The following is a 20,811-nucleotide window of genomic DNA, read 5'->3' on the forward strand; positions in this document are numbered from 1 at the left end:
CGTTTATTCTAAGGTGTGAAAGGCCGATAAGTCCCTATGATGTTATTCCCAGGGGATATTTGCACATGAAAAAGAACAGAATCCTTTAACTGAAAATATTAAGATCTTTTTTTTTTTTTTAAAGATTTTATTTATTTATTTGGCAGAGAGAGACACAGCGAGAGAGGGAACACAAGCAGGGGGAGTGGGAGAGTCAGAAGCAGGCTTCCAGCTGAGCAGGGACCCCCAATGCGGGGCTCTGGGATCATGACCTGAGCTGAAGGCAGACGCTTTTCGACTGAGCCACCCAAGTGCCCCTGAAAATATTAAGATCCTTTGAGTTCAGTGTTTTTCAAATTACAGGTTGCAATTTAAAGGGGCCAATTTAGTGGCTCTTGACTACCATTCTTTCATATTATTGTGCCTTATTACATGTTATTTAGTGCACTAATGTAGAGGGATAAAATGCAAACAATTTCAAAGTCTAGAGGGACATGTAATTGCTTTAACCTTCAAGAGGAAGTTATTCTTATTTAACAATCCATTTATACCATTATGTGTCCCAGGTTTTAAATAACCAGCCCTGCTGAATCTCAGACTGAAAAATGAGTAAACAAAGGCTGACATCAGAGGAGTTACTAGAGGAGATGATACTGATAAAGAGTTGAAACTGGAACTGAACACTCTCAGATTCCTTTCACCAAAGGAAACTTAATAACTTAAATAATAAAAGTCCATTTTCTATGGGCACCTGGGTGGCTCAGTGGGTTAAGCATCTACTTTCAGCTCAGGTCATGATCTCGGGGTCCCGGGATCAAGCCTGCCTGGGCTCCCTGCTCGGTGGGGAGTCTGCTTCTCCCTCTGTTATATCTCTCGCTCTCACTCTCTCTAAAATAAAAATAAAATCTTTGAAAAAAGCAACATTTTTAAAAAAAGAAAAGTCTACTTTCTATACAGCCCAGTACTATGTCACTTAATTAGGAAATCACAGTGTGGAAAAAAAAATCTCTCTCTAGATTGCATTTGACTAGGTACCAAAAGCACCACACATAAAAGAAAAAACTGATAAGTCGAACTACATCAAAACTAAAAACTTTGGGGGCACCTGGGTGGTTCAGTTGGTTAAGTGTCTGCCTTTAGCTCAGGTCATGATCTCAGGGTCCTGGGACCGAACTCCACGTTGGGCTCTCTGCTCAGCGGGGAGTCTGCTTCTCTCTCTCCCTCTGCCTGATGCTCCCCATGCTTGTTCTCTCTCTCTCTCAAATAAATAAATAAAATCTTAAAAAAAAACCCTAAAAACTTTTGCAGAAGTCTCTGTAAGCGGATAAAATAAGGTACAGAATATAAGAAAAGATTTGCAAATCAAAGAACTCTCAAAACTCAATGGTAAAAACAGATAATCAAACTAGAAACTGGGCAAATGACATTTTACAGAAGAAGATATGCAGATGGCAAATAAGCACGTGAAAAGATGCGCAACATCATTAGCCATTCGTGAAACGCAAATGAGGACATCAGGACACTTTTATAAAAATGACTTAAAAATAGTGACAATACCAAATGTTGGTAAGGTTGCAGAGAAACTGGAATGCTCATATATGCTGGTGGGAATGAAATGGCACAGGCGCTCTGGAAAACAGTTTGGCAGTTTCTTAAGAAACTGCAACCACCGTACGAGCCGGCAAGTGCACTCCCGGGCATTGATCCCAGAAAAGTGAAAACTTATGTTCACACAAAAACCTGTGCACGAATGTTCATAGCAGCTCCTTTTGTAATACCAAAACCTGGAACCAGTCTGGATGCCCTTCAATGGATGACTGGATAAACAAAGCGTGGTACATCCCAAAAGGTTATATACTGTATGATTTCATTGATAGAACATTCTTGAAATGAGAAAATTCTAGAAATGGAGAAGAGATGTGGCTACAAAAGGGCAACATGAGGGATCCTTGTGGTGAGGCAATGTTCTGTATCTTGATCGTATTAACATCAATATCTGGGTTGTGGTATTGTGTTATAGTTTTGCAACATGTTACTGGGATGTAATGATTTATAAGAAATAATATATTTGCTCATCCAAATGACCCAAATTATATTTCTCAGATATATTTGCACTTCATCCACAGTTCCCTGAAAAACGCTTCAGAGCCATAAAGGTGAAATGGGTGTCCTGCTATTAATGAAAGTGACTTTTGGACCCCACCCAAGGGCAAGGGCTGGTTGTCAGGGGAACCAACCGTGTCACTATAGGCTTGAAACTTTCAGCCCCACCCCCTGACCTTGGGGGAGGGGAGAGGCTGAAGGTTGAATTAGCCAATGGCCAATGACTTAGTCAATCCTGACTATGTCATAAAGCCCCCATAAGACCCCAAGAGGACAGGGTTTTTTGGTCCTTTTTTTTTTGGAGAGCTTTCATGCTTGGGGAACCAGAATGCTTCCGTGCCACTGAGCTGGGATCCAAGATCCATGATAACAGAAGCTCCTTTATTCAGGACCCCCCCCCATGTATCTCTTCATCTGGCTATCGATTCATAGCCTTTAATAAACTGCCAAATGTAACTGTTTCCCTGAGTTCTGTGAGCTGCTCTAGCAAATTAATCAAAGTTCTTCGTCCTTGGAACCCACAATCTGTAACTGGTCGGTCAGAGGCAAAGGTGATGGCCTAGGGTAGTGACTGGTATCTGGCTGGAGTGGGAGTAGGACTGAACCCTTAACCTGTGGAATTGGATGCTATCTTCAGGTAGTGTGAGAATTGCTTGCTGTGTGTGTGGGAAGCCCCTCCTCCCACATTGGAATTGGGTCCGGAAACCCTAAAAGAGTTACCATTGAGGAAAGCTAGGTAAAGAGAACTCAGGATCCCTCTGTATCATTTCTCACAATTGCATGTGAACCTACAATTATCTCAGTAAACTTTTAAATTAAAAAAAAAAAAAAAAGGAAATACACAAAAAACCTTTGGGCTTACTTCTGTCCAGAAGCTATAATCATGTCACTGGTTGCAAAGGAATCTGTCATGAAAGAAAAGCTCAGTTGTTTTCTCAAAGCTAACTAGGTCAAACAATAAACTAATAATAGCAAGTTATTTAGCAAGCTATAAACCAAAACGGTGTAAAAACTTGGCAGTTGAATTCTATTTCCTATTTCTCCATACCTTAGAAGGCTGAATAGGCCATAGTGATCAAGGTAGAAATAACACTGTTTCAACAAATGACAAAATATTTGAGAGAAGGGAGGGTCCCCAATGTCTTGAGAATCGATGACTCATAAAGGGTCGTGTGTGTATCTGCTGGGAGGATTGAGGAAACAAAGGGTTGAGGCTAAGACCGTTAAGAGAAGGGAGTACTAAGATAACATTAGATTTTCTTTTAAATATTGATATCTAATCTGCGCACCTGGTGTACAAGACACAGTCCGAATAGACACGCACAATTTTAACCCAGTGATTCGTGAAAAGGAACTATTTTTGTTGAGAAAAAAGGTAGCATTTCCTTGTAAGCACTGAAAGAAAAGAGAAAATGTAAAGATCCTAAGCTCATTACTCTTAACATATCTTCCCCTCCCCAATTAAACAGGCAAATCACCCTAAAGACAAGTGCTTTTCAGCCTGAATATTCATCAGACTATGTAACCTAACTGTACTGACTACATTTTGATTTTGTAACAAAACCTTTTTATAAAAGCCAGTCGATAAAAAAAAAAGCCAGTACATCTACAAATGAATGTAAATTAATCCCCTTTAACATCTAAAAAGCTGTATAATATGTACAGCAACCAGTAGTTTTTTAAAAGCCAAGTGGTTTTAAATTGCTATCAGTATTTGCCACAAAGAACCACGCACAAAAATACTAAGCAACCGTTTTGCCGTTAGTGTATTATTTTCTAAGTTCACCATTGAATTATGGAGGTACAGTTTAACTGATGGGTATTTTCAGTACTGGAAGCCGGGCCTCGACAAGCAAGCAGCAGCGTGTTGGAATAGCAGTTCGTGGCAGTTCGTAACAGTTCGTAGCAGTTTGTGGCAGTTCGTAACAGTTCGTAACAGTTCGTAGCAGTTCGCGGCAGTTCGTAACAGTTCGTAGCAGTTTGTGGCAGTTCGTAACAGTTCGTAACAGTTCGTAGCAGTTCGCGGCAGTTCGTAACAGTTCGTAGCAGTTCGTATGGCACGCAATGGCCGGGCAGAGCAGATGTTGTCTAGGCAGAAAATGACTGGGTTTGCAGTTCGTCACTTGTAGGACCTTCATCCGATTCTTCCGCAGCAGTGTTGTCTTCGTTGTTGTCATCATGTAGAGTTTCTTCGTTGTCATCCTTGTCTTTCTCGTGTTCGAAGTCTTTGGAGATCAGTTCTCTAGCCAGCTTGAGGTTCAGGCCTTCGTTAGAGTGTAGTTTCCTTTTCATTTCGAACTGCCGCTGCTTTTCTTGCTTGTCGAGAAGGATCTTGCGGCTGTGCGCCCCGTCACTCTCCGGCTCTCCCAACTGGCAGTTCAACTCCAAAGTACCACAGGCGGCTAATTTCTTGGCTAAGATGTCTGGGGTCATGGCTTCCTTTGCTTCCAAATCACTCACTGGCTCTTCTCCATCATCCTGTGGGCTGAAGTAGGGGCTGCTGGGCTCGTTGATCTTCATTAAATTGTAGTCTCTGTAGGATGGACGGTGTGTGGCCAGGATGTTGGATTCGTCCCATTTCTGGGACTTTTTTCTCTTTACCTCTGGTATTGTCCCTCCCGACTGCTGGGCAGAGGCAGTCACCGAGGAAGCAGTGGAGCTCTTATTCTTCAGTATCCCCTTGATGGGCCTGTGTGAGGTGGTGGAGGTCGCCATGCCTCCCTGGGGAGACAAGGGCCGCCGCGGGAGGGTTGGGCCTCCGCAGCCTCCTGCCTACCCTCCAGGCTGAAGCAGCAGCTCGGTCTGTTGTGGGCACTGGTCGCAACGTCCTAAGAGCTTCACCAGGTCCCAACGTCACAAAGGACACTGCAGATGACATCACAGAGGTGGCCACTGCCGTCATGGCCGCCGTCATGGCCCCCATCACCGCCTCCCAGCCCATGCTGGCAGTTTTTTTGTTTTAAGGAGTAATATGGGAAATAGCCCTGTGTTAAACACGAAACAGGGAAGTACTGTTTTGTGAATTTCTATGTAGTCTGTCTGGGTACCAGAGGCTATGTAAAACATATGTCTTACTGTGGGTCCCGGTCAAAAATTTGACTCACTAGTTTGGTTGGAAAGATTGGAGGTGTAGGTGCTACAAGGCGATTACCTTCTGCTCCTTCCTTCTGTCACCATGCACACCTCCCTCTCCCCTACCTACTTACACACACAAGCACACACATACACACAAAACCCCTGGTCTTTCTCTCATGCTCCACCTCTGGGTTAATGGCCCCAATATCCAGTCACTTACACCAGCTGGGAACCTGGCATCATCCTCCGTGCCTCACTCTCCAGTCCAGCTCTCAGGCACTGGCCTAAATAGTTCGAGAAACTCTTCAATTCTCTCTCTTCCACCACCACCCTGTTTCATTTCACCACCACCTCTTGTGGGGACTACAGCCACAGCCTTTGAACTGTGCCCTGCCTCCCGTAACCCCTCCTGCTGCCTTCCAACCTCTTTTATCCACCCTCTAGCCAGAGTGGTTTTTCAAAAACACCCACCAAATCTTGTCACATCTCTCTTTCAAACCCCTTAACAGCTGTCCATTTTCTGTAACATAAAGACCCATATCCAGAAGAGGCCAAAAAAGGCAGCTCTCTGAACTGCTCAGACATACATCTGGAGCATTCTCCTGCTGAAGTCTTCCCACCCTACCTCCAGCTTTCAATCCTGGCCTTTCCGTGCCAAGAGCATCCACTTCCCTTCCTACCCTACAGGCTTTTACAGTTTTCAGCTCAATCTTTATTGCCTTATTTGGGCCTGTTTCCTGAGCCCCAGGGCAGACAGGCCTTCCTGTGCTCTCATGGCCTCTCTTATTCTCTTTGGCATTGTGATTATACTATCTGTGCACACTAGATGGTAAACTCCAAGAGAGCAAGGAAGATGTGTTTTGCTCACCATCATCTCTAGCTCTGTATCTTCACAACATGATGCTGTTCCTGGCACATAGTAGGTATTACAAAAATATTTATTGAGTGAATAATAAATGAGAGGTGATGGGGAACTGTAAGAATGAGATGTGTGAATAGAGAAAAGAGGACTCCAGAGCCTTTACAGTCAGTTACCATTTGTCCAGTTAGTCACATGGGGGGGGGACCCAAAAACCCATATGTGGAATTTGGGGGCTGTTATAGGAGTGACTTTGGAACATTTTGTCCTTCACAGGCCTCATATTTCACAGGCAGTGACATTCTTCTAAAAAACAAAAAGGAAATTAAGATCCAGTTTCACATTCTCCCCTCCAGGTAGCACTCACAAGACTTTTTTCTCCCTTCTGATAACATTTTGCTTCCTTCTCTCTCCCTCAAGGTCTTTCTGCATTTTTGAAACACAAAAGCAAAAGCATGAAAGAACCGTAAAACTTTTACAAGGGTCTTAAGCACCTTAAGTTCAAGTTGTCCTGTATTCTCCAAAGTCCTACTAACTTCAGGAACTCTGCAATCACTTTAAAACTGTGTTATTCATCTCAGAAAAAGAATTTCCTGATACCCTACTCTTTGGAAAAAAAAAAAAAAAAAGCTGCATTCTGTGGTGAGGGCTTTCAGGGATTCAAAAGCTGATATTCAAGGCTACAGGAAAACCCTCCGGTATGTCAAGGGAGGAAAAAAACAACCTTCATTATTCAGAACTACTCCAGGCTACCCTTTTAAAAAGCCTAAATGCAAGGCAACACAGGGCAGCACAAATGTGGTTAGTCCTCCTGGCTGGTAGGCAGTGTGGGCCTGTGCATGTTTAGCTGTAAACAGGATGTTAAAGGGAGATGCTGATTCCAGTGCATTGGGATTTTGCTTTTGTCCGTACACAGCACCCACACCCACATACTGTGATCTGAATATACAAGCTGCTCAATATATAATGAGTCAGCAATCCGGTTGTTCTTGCGCTTTCTGAAATTCATCTTTCAGTAGCACAAAGGCAGCTCATGCTGGGGCAGGAGCACTATGATTGTGACCTATTACATGGGCCACAAACAACATGGTTTAAAGAAAGAATCCGCCAGGCCTGACAGATTTCAGTTGTACCTTACGTAAAAGTAATCCTTTTTCACCTACCATTTGCTCGTTATCTGCTTAATTAATGAAAAGCTCCCTAAGAAAACCCCAAGTTTTGAGTTCTTGTCATCAAACTAAAAACTCTCAATCTCAGCAACCCTACCATAAGCTTGAGTTAGAAAAGATCAGCAGGCTTTCCAATATTCTTCTTTCTTTACGCTATTCACTTGTTATTGCCCTAGGACAAGAGAGGAGCAGTTATGTCTGAGGCTCCATCATACACACACACACACACACACACACACACACACACACACACTTCAGGGCTAACTAAAATTTTCCCAGTCAATGATACATTATATGAAATTTAGATGCACACCTAGAAGGTCCTTTCGACAAATATTTAGCGACCATGCACTGTATTTCCAAGAGCAGAACCTTCCTTTCAAATGCACAGAAAGCCAAGTGGTGCTTCGGTGGTCCTCAATGGGTTGATGTTTGATAAATACATCTAAATACCCATGCTGTTCTATCATCACAATTTTAAAAAAACATTTAAAAAATATCTGATTTTTAAAATGTCATTTGAACCCTCTGATGTTTGCACAGGATCAGAGTATTCTGCAGAGCACTGATTGACTCCACAGCTTTGTTTCTTCCCCTGAGAATCACCTCTTTTCCATGGAGACATTCTCCAAGTGCTGTAAGTATGGGGGTTGGCTCGAAAGGAGAACCAAGCTGGAAATAAAGAAATTCTCAACTAAAGGTGGAAACACCTAAGAAACCAAGAGTCCCCACCAACAAGGAAGGTATCCCAGATGTCCCACTGGTTGCCATTAGTGAGAGATTAGTAAAACTCTGAGAAGGCAGTGGGCTATTCGGGGACCAATCATGCTACTGGAAGTGGGGATTAGTACTAATTTAGCCATGTGGTATCTGAAGTCATGCATCAGTTTATCCAAGAATTATCCACAGTACTTGGAGAACTATGTTAAATACTGTGTGGTATGAAAACAAAAGTGCTCTTTGGTTTTGAATCTCTGTTTCTTGCCCCATTTCTCTCTCTCATATTCCAAACCCAGGTTTCTGACATTCTACTAAATATCTGTATCTTGGATTGGGTTCCCTTACAAACAAACCCTGAGACAAGGATTCAAGTGCAAGTAGTCTATACTTGAGAAGAGATTTGCAGAAAACATTGGTAGGGGAGTAGGGAAGTGAGACAGGGGAGGGCAGGAGACTAAGGGTGCATCACCAAAGCACTTCCTCCTGTGGGCAACTAGAGCTTAATCCTGCTGCAAAACTGGGAGTCAGTGAGGAAGAGAGACCCCCGTGGCTCACCTCCACCTCATGGGTGAGGGTGCTGGAGTATATTTATGCATCAACTGCTGCCATCTTTACTTAAGGCCTGCTGGGAGTGGGGAGGAGCATTAACTCCCTGTACTTTGGATTCCGGCTGGAGCATTGGGAGTGGATGGCCAATGTGCTGATGCATCCTCCTGTTGGCTTCTTCCCATCCTTTTTCACAAATCTTCTCCTGCTATCCTGCTCCTTGGGCTCACAGTCCCAAATGAAAGTCTTTCTCTCCAGCTCTGCTTTTACAGGCAGAACCCAGACTAAAACAAGGATTGTGCATTTTATCTTCAGTTCCCCCACACCTAACACATAATTGACACCTGTCTAAACTCTGGCACATGCCCATATTTCTGTAAAGCTGGCGAATGAGCTGAGGAAAGTGGACAAAAATCTTTTGAAAGGAGGAGTCTGACAATATGGGCAGATCTAGAGAGGTTCAGTGAGGTGATGGTTTTCTATCTTTTTCATTAAAAGTTTGAAAGCAGTGAGACTTTTTTTTTCCAAATGAAATATTACATAGAACTCCAGAATAACAACTGATAACACTGGAGCTAGGAAGCAATGGAGTTGGTCTGTCTGAATGAAGTGGGGACCCCAGAGTTATCATCACTTGGCACCTCAGAGGTGGTTCCTGAGGCATCATAGGGACCTGAGAAAGGAAGCCAATTTGAAAACCACTGTGAAAGTGAGTTGTTGCCCAAAGCATGAGTGTTTGGTTATCCCAAGGGTTGATTTTCTGAGTGGTCACTTGTCTTAAGGAGATTTTCTACTGTAGTGATTGACAATCATAATCATTGAGAGCAGGTCACAAAGGAGACAGGACATCACTGAAAATGTCTGATGTAACATAGTAAACATCAGCTTAGCCCCCCTCCAAGGGGATAATCCAGTTTGGGAATATTAAAGGAAGAGAAAGATCATCAATGGGAATGTCTGCCAGGAGTTATACAGAAAGTAAAGTCACAGATATCAGAAAACAGGCCTTGCAGGGATTGGCTGAAGAGTTTGTGGGAGAGAAATGTTCTTCCTGTTCCCTAAAGGACGCTAAAATGTTTCATAGGAAAATGAAAGATGGTTCCTCTTCTTTCTCTTGACCCTGCTGGGTCAGGGAAGGCGCTATTGATAAAATAGAACATGGTTTTATCAATCAATTATTTTCATATATACACATAAAGTTAGATTCCAGAAAGTATTATTTTGGCTCAGATGGAAATCCTGAAAGTTGTATCAGCCAAGCCCAGGAGATGGGAAGGGGGTTGGATCTAAACTTGGGGAGGAAGGGGTGCCTGGGTGGCTCAGTCAGTCAAGCGTCTGCCTTAGGCTCAGGTCGTGATGCCGGAGTCCTGGGATTGAGCCCTGGGTCGGGCTCCCTGCTCAGCGGGGAGTCTACTTCTCCCCCTCCTTCCCACTTGTGCTCTCTCTCACTATCTCACTCTCTCTCAAATAAATAAAATATTTTTTGAAAAGTAAGTAAACTTGGGGAGGTATCTGATTTGGATATGAGGTACGTGCTGGAACCCCTGACTGCCACCACTCCTAGAAGGGTTGTGTAGCAAATGGGAAAGTACAATGCCATTGCAGTCCCAGAGGACTCATTGCCTAGTGGAGAAGATTGAGGATCAAAAAGATATGGTGGCTTGTTCAGGGTCAAACAGGCAGTTAGTGGCACAGCCAGCACTAAAAACCCAGGTCTTCTGGGACCACTATGGCAATGCACTTGCCCACTTGCTACATGCCTCTTCTAGAAGTAGTGGGAGTCAGGGTCCCAACATGTGTCTGATATCCAAATCAGATATCTCCCCAAGTTTAGATCCAACCCCCTTCTCATCTCTGCCTCTTTGGCCTGCACCATTCTCCAGTAGCACTGGCACTTGGAAAGAACAAAAGAAACAGCAAAACCACCATTTCAGGATTAAAATCCTAAAATCTTGTGTCCTCTGGGTAGCAAGCTAAAATATAAGGTGCAAGCTCAGCTTGAGGCACCAGTAGAAGAGTTTTTTGGGCAAGGAATCAATAGGCCAGCTGACCAAGTTTTCTAGTTCTGGATGAACCATAGTCAAATTAGAAAAGCAATAATGTGATCCCGGGCAGCAAAATTCAATTTTGCCAACAACACTGAGATTCCTTGAGGCAGCCCTTTAAAGATGACATTATAGACAGGATTATTTCCCATGTGTACAAATATGGCTGGGGAGAAAAACACACACATGGAGATATAACCTGATGTGTGATCCATTCTATTTAGGAAACAAATTTTCTTGTTATTATATATCTATATTTTTTAGAAACAACATTATAAAAACAGCAAGAGAGGGTAATAGAAAAAGAAATGAAACACTGCAAGTCTTTTTTATGATGTTTCGCACGCAATAAGAAAAATAACTCACAGAATCGTCAGATTTCTTAGAAGCTGCAGTAAATATATTGTTAGCATCCCATGACTCACTAACAAGATGGTATCTGCAGGGAGGTGGGGCAAGAAAGCTGTCACCGAATTCCAGTCAATGATTTATGGTATTTGTGACTACCACATGCAAAGATCGTCAGCTGGCAATTCATTCTGGCTGATGTAACCCGACAGAATCTTCTTCCTTTCTGACAACCAGTCCAGTAAGTAAGGTTAACACATTTCAGCTCTAATAAACAGAAGTAAACCTAGCAGTGAAGTTTGGTTCCATCTTAGTCATGCCTATGTGTTGGTTGTATTTAAACAGAGCCAGCAAAACAGTTCATGGCAGCCACGAAGACACTGACAGGAAGGCGGGAGTCAAAGAGAGTAGAACAGTGGTTGTCCAACCTCAACGTGCAGCAGAACTCCCTGAAGGGCTTGTTAAGACACAGAGTACTAGGCCCCTCCCCCAGGGCTTCTGATTCTGTAGGTCTGGGGCAGAAGGAATCTGAGAATTGGCATTTCAGCAAGTTCCCACGTGATGCGGATGGTGTTGGTCCAGGGGATACATGGAAAACTAGTGGAGTAGAACATGGTCCTGCCCCATCTGGCAGGTGATTTGGACAAATCCAGGTCCACAGCTGGAGACCCTGTGCTCTACTCTTTGGAAAGATGAGCAAGTACAAAGGGAAGTACAGAGGGAGGGGAATTCATTCTGTGGTGAGGGGCTTGTATAGGGGGTGTGTTTTGAACTAAGCACTGAAGTGAAGAAGGGCCGGGGAAGGGGACTTCAGGCAGAAAATGGAGAAGGTGGTCTGTGGTAGATGATGAGTACAAATGGTCTTTGAAGGATTGATCCATTACATACTGCAACAATAGAATGGCCACTCCTTTTAGAACTATATACAAGAATGGCCCATTGCTCTTTGTTTAATCAAACAGTCACACCAACTACTTGAGTTGATTGCACATGTAGAAAGAAAAGTAGAAGAAGGAGTTGGCAGGGTGGGTTCCCTGGCATTCCCTGTTACTGATTCTCTACTGATGTCTGCGCTTGCTCAGTACAAACTAGAGTCACATGAATAGCTATCCTTCAAAGGCAGAGTCTATTTCGCTTAGCTGATGGTTTTCCCCAGGGAATTGCCATTGTAACAGGTTACATAGACCCATAGATACTTGATAGGATAGTGGGTTGGTGGTATTTTAGGCATCTGATAGTGGTTGCAGGGTATATTCTTTTGGACAGAACAACTTTCTTGGCACTCTTGTAATCTCGTCTCACAGATGGTCCCCTGCAGGTTAGCCTGGCCATATTTGTCCAAGCATGCTTCATCCAACAGTCAATCTCAGTGGTCTCATGGCCCAGTTTTCACAAGGACTCCAATTAGAGCTCGATGGAAAGCACCTCACATGTAGAGATCCTGTTTTTGATGTCCTATGTGTCTTCTGTATCTCCTAATGCACACAGTAAGGGCTTGATAATGCTTTTGTTAATAAACAGCAGGGATCAATGCAAGCATGTCCATCAGACAGTCACTGGGGCTGTTCTAGGTGATGGCTGCCTTTGCCTTAATAGAAAATCCGCCAGCAGTAGATGGACACAATTCTTCAAAGAGATTAGCCCCCATCCCAATGTAAAATGGTCACTTCAGATAATTGTGCTAAAAATAATACACTTTTTCATCAGGGTTTTTTTGTTTGTTTGTTTTTTGAGAAATATGCACTTAACAAAAGATAAAACAGAACATTGCTTCATGGCTCGGGCAATACATCTCTGTCTCCATTGTTTGTTTAAGTCTTATTAGGGTCAGTTGTGACCTGAATTGTTCCATTTTCCATTTCCCTGTGCCTATACTTCCAAACATTTCAGAAATAAAGTCCCTTTTTTTCATTTTATTTTTTTTAATGGGGAAGTATTGAGTATGACAAGGCCTGTCATCACCTAATGAGAAATGGTTCTTGGGCAACTTATAACTATTATTAAGATGACGTTTTTCCCCTCTGAGTATCAACAGGAAACCAAGGTGCATGGCTCAAAAAAAAAAAAAAAAAACAAAACACCGAAGGACCAAAGAGAAGACAATAGCCAAAGCAAAATAGAAGAACCAGGTTTACGAATTTAGGCTTGGACTGGTAACATTTTCAAAGGCACCTTGAAAATTTTCCTTTAGAGAAAAGCAAAGGGACACGAGGAAAGTGAGATTTGGTATATCATGAGGTTTATTACTTTTCAGTAATGAATTAGTGACCCAATATTCTGACAAAGAAAAAGTCCCTCCCATTGTCTGCTCATCAAGGAACCTGTAGCGGAGAAAGCCATTTTCAGATCAGTTCTGCACTACCAGATGAAAATCATTAGTATGAGATACATGCATACATAATGCATTGCTGCAAAATTGATACTGGGTATCACAGTGCAGACATGAAGTAATGTATTAGAAAACCACCATAAAGTATTGAATACTTAAAAACACCGTTTTTCTTTTTTGACAGCATAATGACAAGTTTCAAAGCACTCTTGTCTTTCAAATTATAGTACCATTTTGTTTTTATGGTTTCATTTCCCAATAGATGTTTAGATATGTGCCAACAGTCATGGGGATGAGGGTGGGTATGAAGATGAAATCACAAACTCCAAACTGTCTCAACTAATGCTTGGAATCTGGAAAGTTAGAGCAGATGCCTGAGTTATGAATTGCAATTTTGTGTGGAAACAATCTGTCAGCAACATAGTGCTGAGTAGCAACTGTTCTTTAGAAAATAGTTTGTCTCCTTTGGTAGCATGGCTATGCTTGAAGAATAAAAGGTCACTGAAAGGTCCTCTGAAATTCTGGAGGCATGGAAGCAGGGATACAAGGCTAGATGTTATTGTAGGTGCTGATGTGATACCCAGTCCTGTCATTTTTACCCAGGTTTCCCAAATCTTTGACTTGGAAGGAATTCAAGATTTATCTAGGCCAGTACTTCTCAACATTAACGTGCTTATGAAACATCTGGAGATCTTGCTAAAATGCAGATTTTGACTCAGCAGGTCTGGGGTGGGGCCTGAGATTCTGCAAATCTAACGAGATCCCAGGTAAGGCCAATGCTGCTGGTCTGTGGAGTACATTTTGGAGTAGCAAGGTCTAAGACCGGTTTTGTTTGTTTTTTGACCTATAGTTTTTAGACATATAGTGTTTTGTAATTATGTCACAGGTAATTTGTTACCAGTGCTAGATAATGACCAAGTTTCTTCCACTGTAACTGTATATCTATGCATATTTCTATCTCGGTAGTTATAGCTGTATCTATGAATCAAAGTAATTTAAGATTATCCCCATAATATTACTCTCCTTGACATTGTTGGAGAGCAAAAATTTTCCTCTACCCTTTAAGATTCTTTTGGCTGGTCTAACAGTTACGTTGACATGAGACAGATTAACAGGAGAAAATAAAATTTAATTGCATACATATGGGGGCTCCATAAGACTATGACGAAGTCAGTCAGGCAGTTGAGGCTTATATGTCGTCCAGAGCTAAGGGGGCTGAAGTCTGAGACTTCAAAGGGAAGAAAGATTATTTCACAGGAAGATGAAAAAGAGTAAATGTTTGGTTAACAAATGTTTCTTGGGCCATACAGAAGCAATGAGACACAGAGAGGAATTTTAACAGACTTTACTAGGTTCCTCTCTGTCTACCACACCTAGTCTGTATTATACTGCAGTCATCTATGGTGATAGCTCCCTCTCTGGAACAAGTCCTCTATATAAATTCTTTTAGGCAGTTAGAAGGAAGGTCAAAGTTTCTTCCTAAACCTTCCATTTCTTAAAAGTAATCAGCCTGAAATAATCCACATGTCAAAGAGACACATTTTGAGGTGGCAAATCTTGCTTCACTACAACATCTAGCTTCTGACACACTATTCTTAGTGGAAGATAAAAAGGTAGATTCCTGCGAGGAAATTACACATAGGCCTGGTTATGCCTTTGGGAATGTGTTACACAGGGAAGGTCAACTGCCGTGAGTGGAGGAAAGATTGAGAATTGCTAATCTAGTTCAATCTCTCAACTGATGATTCAAAAAGCAGGTCACATCGGCCCCTAAATAAATACGTATTGGATTTTTTTTTTTAATTTACACAAAGAATACATCTCCATTTAACAGATTTAAACAGTGAATATCTATGCAAAGGAAGAAGCAATCAATTCTTTGTATTCCTTCCAACCCTGTGTTAACTGTTTGTTGTGTGTACTTCCTGATGAAGTTTTTATACTTACATAAACATAGTTTTTAATAAAGTATATCAATTGCTCTGCGACTTGCTGTTATTATTTAATATTTTGGAAACAACTACAGCAGGTCTATTAGAAAAATATAACCAAGCATTTTCTTATTTAAAGTTTTAATCAGCTTAAAAATAATTTTCCTGGTCTTTAATTCTGCTTTTGTGATTCACAAACTACTTTTATTAAGCAGAAAATGAGTACCAGTCAAAGTGTATTCCCAGGACACTAGAATGTAAGTTCTATGAATTCTAAGATCTTTGTCTGGATCAGATATATCCCAACTTCCTACAAGGGAGCCAGGTACATAGTAAGTACCTGACAAATATGTATTTAATGAGTCAACATCAGCTAGACAGTGTGAGGACAACTAGGAGATGGGTGGGAAGATCAGGATAGACTGTCAAGGAAAGGGGCTGAGGTATGCCCTGTATCTATTAAATGTTGGTCCTTGACACCATCCAGTAAGAATCAACATAGCAGTTGGGCAAATTGTGTCTGTGTCTAAATTTTGTTTAATGGCTGATCACATAATGAAATGGTTTTTCTTCATCCTAGCAATGTGATAAAATGGATATGCACTTTATTTGCCTTTTTTATGAATTAAAATTACCCTATGAAGACCAGTTAATTAAAAAAAAAAACTAAAGAACACTAGGTAATTGATCAAATGCTAATTTGTGATTTACTGATATTCTCTTCTCCGATAAAGAGTCATGATATATCTATATCTATAGGTAGATACTTATGTAAAGGCTTTTGATCCCAGTTCTTACCAAACTTCAGAAAATGTTCATTTATTAACAAATATTTCCATCCTTAGAACCAGGACCTAGGGGCCATGTATGTGTATAGATCTGCGCAGTAAAATTAGGGTGTGAGGGCAGGATGGAGGGAATACCAATATAATAAGAATCCTCATGCTTAGCTCAATACCATCCTTTAGAACACTGGAAACCTTCATAGCCACTCAATAATTATTGTACTCAACCTCCAAGTAAAAGAAAGCTGGGTATTCCTTTTGTGAATCAGGAGCAGAAGAAGTTTAGCCATATTTTGTACTGTGCTGATAACCCTCAAGTGCACTCCTCCATGGCCTTTGGCTCCATCTGGGGACAAAAAATTATCAGGTCATGTGATTTTCAGATGCTCTAGGACATCTAGAATTTTGAAGTTGTTATGCAAAGAAGAAAACAAAGACTCTTTGCTTCAGGGGAATTCGTTATAAAGATTCACTGGAGCTTTGAACTTGTTTGTATGCAATTCTACACCTTTTAAGATGCAAATCATTTGGCCAGATAAACCAGAGGAGATCTGTTGAAAAAATACTGTGGGCTTTGGCAGTTTAATAAAAGGCCCATTTTCAAAACCTTGCCTTATGTAGTGTGGGTCATGTCAGGGGATCTCATTTTGATGCTACTTGAAGTTAATAAAGGGGCAATAACTTCTGACAAAGGGTGTTGCAATTTAATATAGTTAACACTGTAAGGATGGAGGAGGCCAGATACTATTCTTGTTTTTGTAGCTTAGAATCTTTTTGAACCGAAACAAATTACTTAACCACTGTGAGCCTTGGTTTCCCCATGTACAAACAAAATAAACGCTAATATCTTCTTGTTGTTGGAAAAAAAATCAATTGAGAAACTGTGCAGAACATTGGCTCAGTGCCTGGCACTCAGTAAGTGGTCAACAAGGTTAACTGGGATCATTGCTAATAAGAATAAAACATACATTGGGATGCCTGGGTGGTTCGGTCTGTTAGGTGTCTGCCTTCAGCTCGGGTCAAGATCCCAGGATCCTGGGATTGAGTCCCACATCAGGCTCCTTGCTCAGCAGGAAGCCTGCTTCTCCCTCTGCCTGCAGCTCCCCCTTCTTGTGCACTCTCTCTGACAAATAAATAAATAAAATCTTAAAAAAAGAATAAAACATACATTCCAAGCATGAGAGTATTTGTATTAGTTTGTTTTACTGAAAATTCCTCCTACTGCTATATTGGAGAAAGATCTAGCCAACACATGAACTCAGCTTCCTGCTATTATTTGGCCAGCATTATAGTTTGCTTTTAAACTTTGTTTTGGCTGGATCTTGAATGTCAGAAAACTTAAAAGAGAAGAACACAGGAGAAAGAATTTACTTTAAAATTGCTCTTCCTTGTAATCTAGCCTTGAACCTATTTGGCCAAATCATCCAGAGTGGTGCTGATGACGTATCTTGCCCTCTTACTGGCTCAAGAGGAGCTGTCAGGAATGGATTGCCCTGTTCCACTTTAACAAGCCCATTTTGAGTCATTACAGTTTCTTGCTTAAGTACTTCTGAAACACATATTCTTTCATTGACAGATTATTTCAGCTCCTTCGGAACCATTCCCATCTATTATGCTGAGCGGTCTTAGTATTCAACTGTTGTTAAATTAATATGTATATGTGTAGTAGAAACAGATATGAGGACAAGTTACTATGCCAAGGCTTGTGATAGAAAAGCAAATATTTCAAATCTGTCATAGTATGACTGTGTGGTTAAAGGCATGGCATTTTTTATGTATATTTTAGTAGTCATAAGCTTGCAACCCCCGAAAATAACATGGATTGTGAGTCTTGCTATAGTTCCCCAAACATATATTAGTCCTTCATTACTATAGGTATTATAGGAGAGAAATGAATTTCTGTCCCTTCTAACACCCATTCTCTAGGCAGGAACCAAAGTAATACCTTTCAGTAAATCAGATCATGTCATTCCCTTGCTCAAAAGGCTTTATTATCTTTCCATTGGATCTAGAAAAAGAATCCAAATTCCTTCCTCAACAGGTGCCCTATTATAGGGGCCCTGCCTCTTCCTTTCTCTCTGTCTTCATCTTCCACTGTCTCCCCTCTGTCACTATCTTCTGTTTCTCTAAATGCAGTTTGCTTCAGCCTTGGGAACTTTGCATTTGCTTTTCTCTCTGTTTAGAGTGTTCTGTCTTTAATCTTTTGCATTCGAGGCTTTAATGTCTCAGCCCAAAGGCCACTTTCTTTAAGCCTCCCTTGACACACACACTAAATTAACACCTTCATCATCCAAACACTCTCTACCCTTTTGTCTATTATTATTATTATTAAATACAGCACTCATCACCACCCAAAATTATGTTCATCTCTGTTTTCTCGTCTGCTGTGTTTTCCCACTAGCATGAAGGCAGGATGTAATGCATCTTATTCATTGGTATATCCCCAGTGCCTGAATCAGTACTAGGCACAGACGAGACACTCAATAAATATTTGGATGAATCTTATGGTGATGCCTCAGAGAGGTGGTATGTCTCTCTTCGGTGCCTAATAAAGTGTGTTATTACCTAAAGGCAGGTTCTCATTCAAGCTCTGCCTTGACTTAGCTGTGTCATCTTAGACAAAGTATCCACATTGTTGAACTGTACTTGATTCATCATTCAAATAAGGAGAAGGATATAGCAGGGTCTTTTAAACTAGAAACAAAAAATTAGTAATGGATACTCTCTATTTTTAATATTTCAAAAAGATTGATGAAAATCTGACATTTAATCCATATTATATTTGTAGAGAACAAATATCAATTTTTTGGCTTTGTCTAGAATTCTATTAGTTCAGAATAATTAGCAGTTTTATGTCTTTTATTAAATCAAGGATAATTTAATTCTTTAGTAAAAAATTTTCAAATGGGAAAATAAAAGAATGGGTTATTGGGGCTGAAAAAGCATTGGAGAAGATGAGCTCTAAGTGTCTTATCAGCTTCAAAATTCTGTGATTCTTAGTACATCATTCAGAATACCTAGTTGTGAGCAACAGTCCATTCTAGCCAGTTACTGAAGAAGGGGATTTAGTAAAGAATGGCAGTTACCCTACAGAATCTCCAAGGCAGCAAGTAGCAAGGACTAGATACACCTTGGGATTGCAAAATAATGATACTCTAATTCTATCATTGTCAGTTGAATTTTTACACAGAATTTCTTGGTTAAAGCTCATACATTATTTATGTTGATAGGTAATACTAAATTTATACCCACAAATCATATGACCAACAATGAATGGGAGAGGAAGCCCTTTCCCTCACATCCTTGCCAAGTGCCAGGGCATTAGTGGATTGCTGGCCATCCATCTGTTCAAGGCCATGTTGAGACATCTTATTCCTCTCTGTGTGGCCCTCTTCCCAACCATTTGTTCTCCTAGACTTTGTTGCCACTTTGGGAATCCAAACAGATATTATAGGTATAAATCCTTTTGTCCCTTGGTCCTCCAGCTTCCAGTGAGGTATTTCCAACTCCTCACAACACTAACTCAAAAAGAAAGGCTCAGATATATTTCTTTCTCTTGGAATCACAGGCCTCTGGGCTCCTTACTTTCCCTCTGTCTCTCCTACTTCCCAGCATCCCAAGAATATTTTTCCCGTCTGAGTAGGAGTGGTGCTCTACTGTCACTCACGCGATTCTTCCAAACATTTTCTATGCCCCAGGTCTGCTCTAATTAAAACAGAAGTCACAATATGGTGGCCAAGAGGCAAATTTGACCACAGATTAATTTTATTTGTCTGGGTAGTATTTTTAAAAGAAATTAATTGAAAGCTTTTAAGTAGGCCAAATACTTTTTGGCCCAGAAAATGTTTTGTCACAAAAACGCTCCATAAATGTTTAAAAGCATTTTTTTCCACCTCTGTGTTGTCTGTGACCAATTGGTAATTACTAGAACTTTCTTCAAAGCTCAATGCTAGGCCCTTTTCTCTTTTCTTCTTTATTCTGCCCCTAGCCCATCTCATCCATGCTCAAGGCTCTAATCCCCATCTATATGCAGTGATTCTCAAATTTATATCTCTGACACAGACCTTTGACTTTCAGCCTCTTATTTGACATCTCTACTTCTGTGTCTTGAATATTTTCAAGCTCAACAATTTCAAAGCCAAATTTATGATCCCTTCTCCTTGGTCTTCTTCCATTGTGCTGTATTTTAGCAAACGGTACCATAGTCCTCCTGGTAGTACAAAATCATGCAAAGGAACAAACAACAAAAACTGGAGTCACCTTGACCTCTTTCTCTTCTTTATTCCCTGTGTCTTATCTATCAATCCTAACTGTTGCCAACTCCTTTATATTGTTACAAAGCATAATGAGTCTGTCCATTTACCTCCATTTCTACTATGACCTTTCCAGTCCAAGCTACCATCATCTCTTGCTTGAACAGTCTCCTAAGTGATGTCTTTGCATCCATATCTTTCCCTCTAATTAGTTCTCCACCAAGGATCCTGAGTGAGCTTTTCAAAATGCAAATCTGATCATGTTAGCCAAGCCTCTTCTTCCCCAATCACCTGAAACAATAGAAAGACATTCTGTAATTCTTAAGATGAAGATTACAATCTTCATGGGTTCTACACAGCCTTGTATGGTCTGGTTCCTAACTTTCCTATTACATCTTATGCCATGATGCTCCTAGATTTCCCTGCTTTAATCATACTGGCTTCCTTCTGGTTCATCCACTAACCATATTCTCTCCTTTAAGACTTTAGCAATCCTCTGCACCCCTAATCTCACTCCCAGGCTGAATAACTCTTTTTTCTCCTTCAGATCTCAGCTCAAGCAACACTTCCTCATGGAGACTTTCTCCAGCTCCCCAGACGACCTCAGATCCCCATGATATATGTGTCATAATGCCATGTATTTTCTTTCAAAGCTGGGTGGACATTTGC

At 41.1% G+C, this 20,811-nt stretch overlaps 1 protein-coding gene across 2 annotated transcripts; it reads right to left on the bottom strand.

Annotated features, from left to right (window-relative positions):
• Window positions 1-3,834: 3,834 nt before the first annotated feature.
• On the bottom strand, window positions 3,835-4,797 carry PPP1R2C (PPP1R2C family member C). 2 transcript variants are annotated; one of them, XM_045876524.2, is made up of 2 exons: window positions 4,568-4,797; window positions 3,835-4,489 (listed from the first exon to the last, which is right to left on the bottom strand). In XM_045876524.2, the coding sequence occupies exons 1-2, from the start codon at window positions 4,795-4,797 to the stop codon at window positions 4,171-4,173; spliced, it is 549 nt and encodes a 182-aa protein (XP_045732480.1). In that variant the 3' UTR covers window positions 3,835-4,170. The 2 variants fall into 2 exon arrangements, with proteins under 2 accessions (XP_045732480.1, XP_045732470.1); XM_045876514.2 differs by having other exon boundaries at window positions 3,835-4,797.
• Window positions 4,798-20,811: the final 16,014 nt, after the last annotated feature.

Source organism: Mirounga angustirostris, unplaced genomic scaffold, assembly GCF_029215605.1.
Source record: "Mirounga angustirostris isolate CCGP_5_RB_7025 unplaced genomic scaffold, mMirAng1.0.hap1 SCAF_11, whole genome shotgun sequence".
NCBI lineage: Eukaryota > Metazoa > Chordata > Mammalia > Carnivora > Phocidae > Mirounga > Mirounga angustirostris.